Genomic DNA, 9883 nt, shown 5'->3' on the forward strand with positions numbered 1-9883 from the left:
GATCTGTTTTTGTTAATTGGTAATGGCACCATGAAGAGATTGACTGGGGGAAATGAATAGTGCCTGGAATTCCAAAGCAGGATCTAAAGTTTGAGAACTAGTGGATTAAAGAAAAGAAAAGGAAAAAAAAAAAAAAAAGCCATGATTAATTCCACCGTAGCACCACCTAGTGGAACTTTAGAAGAAATCAATTTGTTTTTCTACAGTCTTGGAAACAAGGAAAAATGTAAAGTGACCCAGGATTCATTAAAAGTAAGCTCAACACAAATTGCACATCCTAAAGTTATCTGGGAGACTGATATGCTCTCTTTAAAAATAAGAAGCAGCTTTATATTTATAACTAAAAATCCAATTTTTCTAGTTATAAATTCGACATACTCATGTATATTACAAAACTAAGAAAAAGTATACTAGGATAAGGGTCATTCATAATTCCACCATTCAAGAATGTATGTCATTTTAACATTTTTTCTATGTCTGTATATATATTTATATTTTAAAATAGAGTTTATATATTTGTACTGGTTTCATTCAATGCTTCTTTGGTTACATCAAGCTACTAAATATTTATCTATATAATAATTCTGGTCACCAATTCTATGTGTGGGTATTTTCCCTCCACCGAAAAGCAATCTTGGGGCTTCCCTGGTGGCGCAGTGGTTGAGAGTCCGCCTGCCGATGCCGGGGACACGGGTTCGTGCCTTGGTCCGGGAAGATCCCACATGCCGCGGAGCGGCTGGGCCCGTGAGCCATGGCCTCTGAGCCTGCGCGTCCAGAGCCTGTGCTCCGCAACGGGAGAGGCCACAACAGTGAGAGGCCCACGTACCGAAAAATAAAAAGAAAAAAAAGCAATCTTGGACACCACGGGCCTAGCCGCTCCGTGGCATGTTCTCTGCTCTGTTCCCTTTCCATAACCAGAATATAGAGGCCATCAACCAAAAAAGGGCTCTATAGAGATTCAAAGGGAAGCGATTCCTCGCAGTTGAGTGGTAAGGGTGGGTTGGGAAGAGAAGACTTCACGGAGGAGGAAGCAGCTCAGGTGAGCTCTGAAAGGTGGACATACTTCAATAGACAATGATTGGTGGCTTTCATTATATTAATAACTTGTGCATAGCATAACTTGCAAAGTCAAGAGGACATTAGGGACAAGTTTAGAGGAAGCACGAGGACCATAATTCGGCTGCAAGAGAGGAGAAGAGGATAAATCTGGAAATAAACATATACTTAATTTGTCCAGATTTGGGGCTAGCCAAATTAAATGAATAAACTGCATTTTAATCTGAGGTTTAGCTACTTCAAAAGAATTCCTCGTTTATTTCAAGCGATCCCTTGTATTCCCACCAAATTAATTTGATTTTCTGTGCTTCCCTCCAAAAGTCCAATCAAGACGACCCTTTTCCTAATCCGTCCCTAATCGACTCATATATGTCTCCCCTCCCCCCATCCTCTGCCACCTAACAGCTGTCTCTAGGACAGTGACATTTTGACTGTTTCTTAATTTATTTCTTTATTTGTGGTTTCTGATTTTCTGTAAAGAGCAGGAAGTGTTTTAATAATACAAACCTATTTTTGTACTAAAATGTTTATTAATACCTTAGAATATATCCTCCAAGATTCTTTTACATAGAGCGTATGTATTTTTTCTACAATCTAATATCATGCATACTCTTTGCAATTTACCTATTTTTAAACATCTAGGTTGTACCAAATTTTTGAAATGACTAATAGTGGAGAGCAGTTAAAATTAGATGAAAATAAATTAGCATAAAAAAGTACAATCCTGTTCCTGGGGGGGGCGGGGAAGCAAAATGGGCAACAATTCTTAAAGATGCATAAAACATTACAAGCCCCCCACCATGACCAAAACGACATGTCGTCCAGCTTGCTTTCCACTAAACTACCGTTGACAAACTATTTTCAGCTGAATAGTAACGTTACACTATGTACTGAGTCCTGTCCTAGGCAATGATAACATGAAGATGAAATCCCCGATCCTTATCCTCAAGGAGCTTAATGACTAGTAAGGGACACAGCCTACATAAAGGATGCTCAGGTTGCTATGGGAACACAAAGGTATCTGGTCCTGTCTGAGAGGATCCAGGAAGGTATCCTTGAAGATAGTCAAGCAAATGAGCCCTGAAGGATGGGTATGAATTAGGCAAAGAACGGCTGGGGGGAGTGGGAGTGTAAAAGAATTTCCAAGCAGAAGCAACAACCTGTGCAAAGATACAGTCAAGAGTGACTGTGGGAATTCCCTGGTGGTTCAGTGGTTAGGACTCCCCGTTTCCATTGCAGGGGCACGGGTTCAATCCCTGGTGGGGGAACTAAAATGCCAATGCTGCACCACCAAAAAAAATAAAAAAAGGAGTGACTGTGGTAGGTGAGAGAATTCTAAGCGATACACTGTAGCTCAAAGGTACAGTATATGTGAGTCTGTGGAAGTTCAAGGGAGTATAGGAAAAACTGTAACTTTTATGTATTTGCAGTTTGCAGTTCAGTTTATATTTAAAATTGTTCTTCTTGTGATGCAATTTATATTAGACCTAATATTAATATAATAAACACATAAATTATAAAAAATAAATTTGGCCGTATTGGGTTTGCATGTTCCTCATTGTTTTTCCGGTTAAGGGTACGAGTTCACTGAGATTTGGAGACAGCTGCTTTGGGTGAAGGGAAACAGTGATGGGTTTTAAGGAGGAAAGATTGGCAACAAGATGGAAAACTTTGGCAGCAGGATGGAGGGTTGTTGATGGGAGAGAGCATGCAGGCAATTTGGAGGCATTAGTCAAAGTGAGAAAGGCTAAGAGCCTGAACCAGGAAGCAGCACGGGAATTGTGGGAAAGGGACATTCATAAGGTAATGTAGATAGGGCGTGGTAGACTGACATTGTGTGCACTGCAGGGGAAAAAAGAATAGAAATAACAGAAACAAAAAGAAGGGGATGGATGCTTTGTAAGGTAACCACAAGTGGGCCGAATCAAAAGTCAAATGCAGAATAAATTAATTCAGCAATACTACAGGATGCATATCCTCGTTGAAGCCACCGTTCATAATAGTAGTTTAATGCAAGAATGCATTTTAAGTTGTAAATTTCCAGCCCACACAGATGTAACACAAGAAATGTGTTGTTGGAGACTGCCAACCCAGAAGTGAAATAAATGATCAGATTCTGATCAAAAGAACATGTGAAATGTACTGAGTTCCAATGAAGTGGTATACAGTTCTGAATTCATTTACACTTGTAAACACCATAACACGTTGGGAAGATAGTGACATGGTTACAGGAGCATACAGTCTTTACGACCTTAAGAGAACCCCCATCTGGACACAGTTATGAAACTACAGATAATGTCTAGAAATAGGCATAGGGTGTAGGAGTGAAAATATTTTTACTCTAGAACTATCAGTCATTTCAAGTGAATCTGGGGCATTATGATAGAATGCTACTTTAAATAATGGCTAGAGTTTCCCCCTGGTTTTAGACCTAAATATGCTGCATTATCTGATTTTCCAGCCAACTTACCTAGCAAAGAAATAATATCGTAAAAATCTAAAAACTTTTTTGAGCCGAAGCACTAATATCCTTCCCTCTGCCCTCTATGCCCCAACCGTGCCGCCTGTCACTCGCAGTTCTGAAGCTGCCTCTCCCTTTTCCCCTCTACCACTCTTCTCTTGATTACATTTCACCTTGGGCGTATTCCTTCTAATTTCTCATGTTTCAGCTTAAGCGTAATTTTCTCAAGGAGGCATTTACCATACCGCTATATAGTCTAAATTCTCCTGCTATGTGATTCCACGAACTTCCCTTTTGGTAACATTTATTTGACTTGCAATTACTTTTTCGTACCCACCACCCCAACTGGACAGTAGACATCATGTGGGCTAGAACACTGCCTGCCACATGGCAGGCACTCAATAAACATTGATTGGATTAAATTGAGCTTTACAGTTCAAACAGATTAATCAGGTATATTAGGCCAGAATCTCCATCTACAAACTCATATGTGCATGAAATGTACACATAGAAATGGTAGAATTACTACAATTCAACTTCTATTCCAAGGCATTGTTTTACCAGGCTGGCAAAAATTTTGTCTTGGTCAATTCAGTATCTTTCCCTCTTTTCCCCTAATATTTGCATAAAGCCAAGATACTGAGATGAAGCTCATTACAATGTCATCTGGACCCTCGATCACTTGAGATATCAATTCCCCACCTGGACCTTTTGGATTAGGCCAAGCAGGTAGCCCTGGAGACTGTCTTTTTCCTATCCCACAACTCCTTCGAGTTAGGATTGCTCTTCTCTGCCTCCGTCCTTGGGTCTCATTCCCAAGGATGAGTGGGACTCACTCCGCTGCTTGGTGCTCCAGGCAGCCGCTCCCTCTGGGTCCCGCTAACGCCCAGGGGTCTCCCCCAGAGCTGAAGCTTGGAGCTGCTGGCTCTGGGACCTCCACCCTACCTGGGATGTGCTAACTCTTAACTCGGCAGGGAGAGTGCTCTTCTCTGGGACCCTCCCAGGCTCCTCTCATTTAGACACTCAGGACCCCTCTCAGCCTTGGGGATTCTTGTTTGAGGCTGTCGAGAGACTGTGGAAGAAGGAGGGGAGGCTGTAATCGTTTTGATGCTCCCTCCCCAGCCTTTTGTCTATTAATTCATTAGTTTTTATCCTTAAAACTCAAAGGCCAGCACGCCCCCCGCACCCCCCCACCCCATAGCTACATTCCTTCCCTGAGGACAAACAGAAGCACCTAGGTGCTGCTTTAAAATGCATAAAGGACCAAGAAGACAAAAGGAAATGTTGAGACTGGACAATTTATAACAAGGGTCGACTTGGGAGTATTAACCTTTCTGAAATCATGACATCTGATTCCAGATGTTAAAGCCTTCTTGAAGTTCTTCTTGAATTCTGCTTCTTTATCCCTACAATGGCTTTTCTCGAATGAAAACACAGTTGTTTTTAGTTGTTCAAATAAAGGCCTCAATGCTATTTTAGGCTGTATGTGTTCTAATTGTACCCTAAATATATGTGTATTTGTTACATGTATCCATGTGAATGTGTAAACATATACACATATACATATCACAATACCATGCCATATAGTCCCATATTATTGTTCAAATAAGTTGCATATTGTACAATATAAATGACCTGCTTCTATCAGATGTGTAAGCTGTTTCCAGTTTTTTAATTACAAATGAAGATGTGATTAATTTTTTAAATGAGGAAACAGTACGTTTTAACTAAAGTTCACACAGCTATTAGGTGGCTTGGCAAGAATTTGAAGCCAGGCACATATGACTGAAAAACCCACGTGTTCTTATTATTTTTCATTGCCTCTCATAGATTTTTGGACTCATGAATAGTATTGGTCTAAGATAGTATTTTATTCTTTTCCACTTTATGGTTCTTTAATTCTCCAAAATAACTCTCTTATTTTTTAAAAATTAAGATTATCGAACATTCTTGAAAGAGATTCATAAGGTATTATATTGGCTTCTTAGGCCTGCTGTAACAAAGTACCACAATCTGGGCGGCTCAAAACAACAGAATTCTTTTGTCTCACAGTTCCGGAGGCTGGAAGTCCAAAAACGAGGTGTCCGTGGGGCTGTGCTCCTTCTGAAACCCATAAGGGAGAATCCCTCCTGCCTCTCCCTAGTTTCTGGCGGTCTACTGGCAATCCTTACCAGGCCTTGGGTTGAAGCTGCATCACTTCTGCCTCTGCCCCCTGCATCACGCATGGGGCCTTCTCTCCAGGTCTCCTCTTATAAGAGACACCAATTGTATTGGATTGTGGGCCCACTCTACTCCTGCCTCATCCTAACTAATTATATCTGCAATGGCCCTACTTCCAAGTAAGGTCACATTCTGCGGTACTAGCAGTTAGGACTTATCTTTCAGGGGACATAATTCAACCTACAATAAGAATGTTCTAAGTACTTTAAACAGCAGAGACACTATTTTGTATACAGTGAACTAACAACTGGTCATCAACATCTCATAAGGTGAGAAGAACAAAGATACTAGTAAATATCTCATATTTTTCATCATTAGCCACATACTTTTGGATTTAGTAATTTTTTTTTTTTTTTTTTTTTTTTGGGGGACAACCACTGCGCCACCAGGGAAGCCCTTTAGTAATGTTTTTAAACCTAAGTGTGCAAGCAGTGTATAAAATGCTGCAAAATATTTAAAGATTAGTTCATAATAAATACTATTGATACAACGTATTTGTGAAGCACTTGATAGTTTCACCAAGTACTTTTGGGTGTGATTTCTCACTTAGCTCTCAAAAGAACCCTAATATGTTTTTCTCATTTTGAAAATTAAGAAATTAGAATGGAGAATGTTAAATACTTGTTTAAGACAGGTTTTCTAAAGAGGCAGACTTGGGACATGAATCCAGATGTTCTTAGTAAAATTCTGGAGCTCTTGCCACACATCCTGGTACCTTTTAATATTTAATAATAATTATGATGATGATAATGATAACTGCTAATGTTTATTGAATGCTTACTATCTGCCAAGGACAGTGCCAAGCACTCCACAGAATTATCTCCCATTTAATTTTTCCAAGAACCCTAAGAGGCAAGCACAACACCAAAGCACAGCGCCAGTGAGGAATTAGCCACAGGCCACAGAGCTAGTAAATGCAAAAGCCGAGATGCACACTCAGGTGGGCCTTCTCCAGAGCCTGCCCTCTTAACTACTTGTATATGCCTAGCTGACCTTAGAAAGCCTTCCTTGGCAGCCTATTCCAGAGTCCTTGTCACCCGAGCTCTGGTTGCACCATTACTAACCAGCGTGACGGTGTTTATTGGCATCTTACAAACCAATATATGATTAGCCAATTACTTTAAGCAAGTGACTTAAAATTTCCATTGCCAGCTGTCTCATGTGCCACATGGAGATATACTGCAGTGGGGGCTAAGTTATATAACACATGTAAATGACCCAGCACACATCAGCCAGGTAATGGGCACTCAATTACTTGTACTTATGAGTCAGGCTGATAATGATAATTTATTGTTTAAAAAGTACTCTGGGGGTTGGAGGAGGGGACAATTAATCTTGACGGGTGGGACTGGAGATGTTATGGGGAAAAGTAATGGTAGGGCCTTGAAGAATAGAAAAATGTTAACAGGTGAAGGGCATGCCATGGTCTGAATGTTTGGGTCCCCCCAAAGTTCGTATGTTGAATTCCTAATGCCTGATGTGATGGTATTAGGAAGTGTGGGCCTTTGAGAGAAGACTAGTGTTCTGATAAAAGAGACCCCGCATAGATCCCTGCCCCTATTGCCACATGGAGACACGGCAAAGCTGCAGGCCATGCACCAGAAAGAGGGCCCTGGCTGGAATGCAACTGTGCCAGCACTTCCAGCCTCCAGAACTGTGAGAAATACATTTCGCTCCTGTACACGTGTATAGGCTACCAGTCTGTGGTACTTTGTTACAGCGGCCCAAACAAACAGGGCACTGTACGCAGAGAATCCTGCACAAATGAAATGACGGTTCCAACAAGTGCGCCCTGCCTGTAAGAACAGTAGGGATCACAATACTGAGCACCCCCTACGGAATTAGGAACTGTGACCCCCAACTGCCTGTGCTGTGGGTACTCAAGGAAACCATCCCATCTGCAGCCATCGAGTCTGTAGTTCTCTATTCACATGTGTGGACCACTGCCATCACCCACGTATCACCGCACCCTTTACCGACGGAGGGCCACTCTTGCAGTGGCAGGAAGAGCCGGTTTCTGCACTGGCCCTCTGGCCTCCACACCCTGCTTCTGAGGCACCTGATCCTCTTCTTCCCTAAGGACTGTCCCGCCTGCCGCCTGAGACAGTGGCCACCACATCTACGACAGAGAAGAGCTCTCCCTCGGGTTTGGAGTTGGTGGGGAGGGCAGTTACTTATTTCCACATCCACCCTCGGCTGAAGCCCGCGGTAACTCATCTCTCACCAGCCATGATCCAGGGACCCCGGGACAGCACTCTCTGGTCTAGTCCTGTTGCACTATTGGGAGTGGGGAAGGGATAGGGTGAGAGTAAGTGGAGTCTTCCATCAGAGTCCTAAGGTGGCCTGGGAATCAGCCCTTCTTCACAAGTCAGCACATCCAGGATTCTCGCCCCTCCTCCCCCATCACCTGATGCCACCACCGAGTTCCGGCTTCCACGCTCTGCTCACTGCTTTCCCGCTACCTAGACTTTTCTTCACTGCCCGTGTAAACGCCATCCACTCTGCAACCTCTGTTGATCTCGTAAAACTCCTATGGCACTTGGCACATGAATTTTACTCTTTTGGAAAAAGCAGAGACCTTCCTAAAAAAATTGCCTAAAACTTGATTAGAAGACTGGCCTAACCACCTGAAAGGTCTATGTTCTAATTCCAGCTCTATCATTACGTACTGTTACAACCTAAGTCTAACTTCCTTCTCTTATGAATGGATTACATCCTAACTGTCCTGCCTCAGAGGATTAAGACGTGCTCATTTAACAACAGATGTAAACCATTCCTGAAAATTGTAAACCACTATCCAACTGAGGTGATAAGGGCAGGTTTTATCTTCAAAACTAGGAAAGTTCTTTAGAGGATAAGGGCAATGTCTGATTTGCATCCCCCCAAAATGCCTCAGAAAGTGCATCAATTACAGAAGGCATTCAGTATTTGTTGATTAATGGGAAACAATATTCTTACCAAAAAAGAGGTCTTTTAGTGTAAAGTTTCAGCTTTATACACTTAGTTTTAGTAAACAAGATCTAATGAACATATTTAGCATTTTAAAGATCCAGTGATTTTTCTGACTTTTGAATGACATTTACAAGCATTGTCTTTTCGTATTCTTTTACAACCTAAATCTAATTTCATTATGCTAGATTTATCAGAAACATCAATATTTTCCATTTGAAGCTCCTGATTAAAAAAATCACTTTGGAAAAACCAGAATAAAACTGGAATTCTTCAACATTTTCACGTTAAAGTGAATAGTTTTCCTTTTAAAGTATTTTACTTGATGCATTTGTGAAATTCAGGGAAGCACAAATCTCCTTTAATAGCATGTAGTGAGTCTTCCAGCTTATGGTGGGTTTAGTATTGACAAAAATGTTGTAACTTTATTTATTTTGGCTGCACTTCATGGCTTGTGGGATCTCAGTTCCCTGACAAGGGATTGAACCCAGACCACGGCAGTGAGAGGGCCGAATCCTAACCACTAGACCACCAGGGAACTCCCCCAAATGTTGTAATTTTCAAACGTTTAAGTTAAATCTAATTTTCTCACGGGCTGGGAGGTTATGTCCAACTTTCTATAAGCCCACCACCACTTATAACCAACTACAGATGACATTTGTTTCATCCACATTACTTTCTAATATATTTAACTCACTAACGTAACTCACTTACATGAGAACCGCAGTACTCATATCAAGTTTTCTTGAATAATTCAGCATCTCCGTCTGTACCTACAAAAAGAGAAAGCAACACTTAGTTATCACTTATATTGCGTCAATCATTATACTTGTCACTTTAACTTGTTGACGCTTATTACTCCTGAATTCTGTATTTGTAGATATGCCTACTTAAACTGTATCTGTGGGGGGAAAGCGGCGGAGGTTGGAGGTGGTGGGATCAATCAGGTGATTGGGATTGACATGTATACGCTGATGTGTATAAAATGGATGACTAATAAGCACCTGCTGTATAAATAAATAAATAAAATTAAATTAAAAAAAATTTATTTGTAACCCTCAGATCAATATTCCAGCAGTTTTGAGATGGTGGACATACACATGGGCAGATTGGGGGAATCTGATTTGCTAAGGGAGGCACACGCTCCCCGCTGAGGTCTGACACGGCTACACACTCGCTTCTTGTTTCAGCTCGCAT

The 9883-nt window shown here is 41.4% G+C and overlaps 1 protein-coding gene across 1 annotated transcript in view; it reads right to left on the reverse strand.

Moving 5' to 3' along the window:
* The window catches only part of TTPA (alpha tocopherol transfer protein), a 50659-nt gene extending 40776 nt beyond the window's left edge, over positions 1-9883 (reverse strand). The window contains exons 1-3 of the mRNA XM_024742569.1: positions 9785-9883; positions 9401-9459; positions 7962-8014 (exon numbers count right to left, since the gene is read on the reverse strand). Coding sequence (XP_024598337.1) covers positions 7962-8014; positions 9401-9459; positions 9785-9883 — 211 coding nt within the window. The remainder of the gene's footprint in view (positions 1-7961; positions 8015-9400; positions 9460-9784) is intronic.

Source organism: Neophocaena asiaeorientalis, unplaced genomic scaffold (assembly GCF_003031525.2).
Source record: "Neophocaena asiaeorientalis asiaeorientalis breed wild unplaced genomic scaffold, Neophocaena_asiaeorientalis_V1.1 scaffold226, whole genome shotgun sequence".
Classification (NCBI taxonomy): Eukaryota; Metazoa; Chordata; class Mammalia; order Artiodactyla; family Phocoenidae; genus Neophocaena; species Neophocaena asiaeorientalis.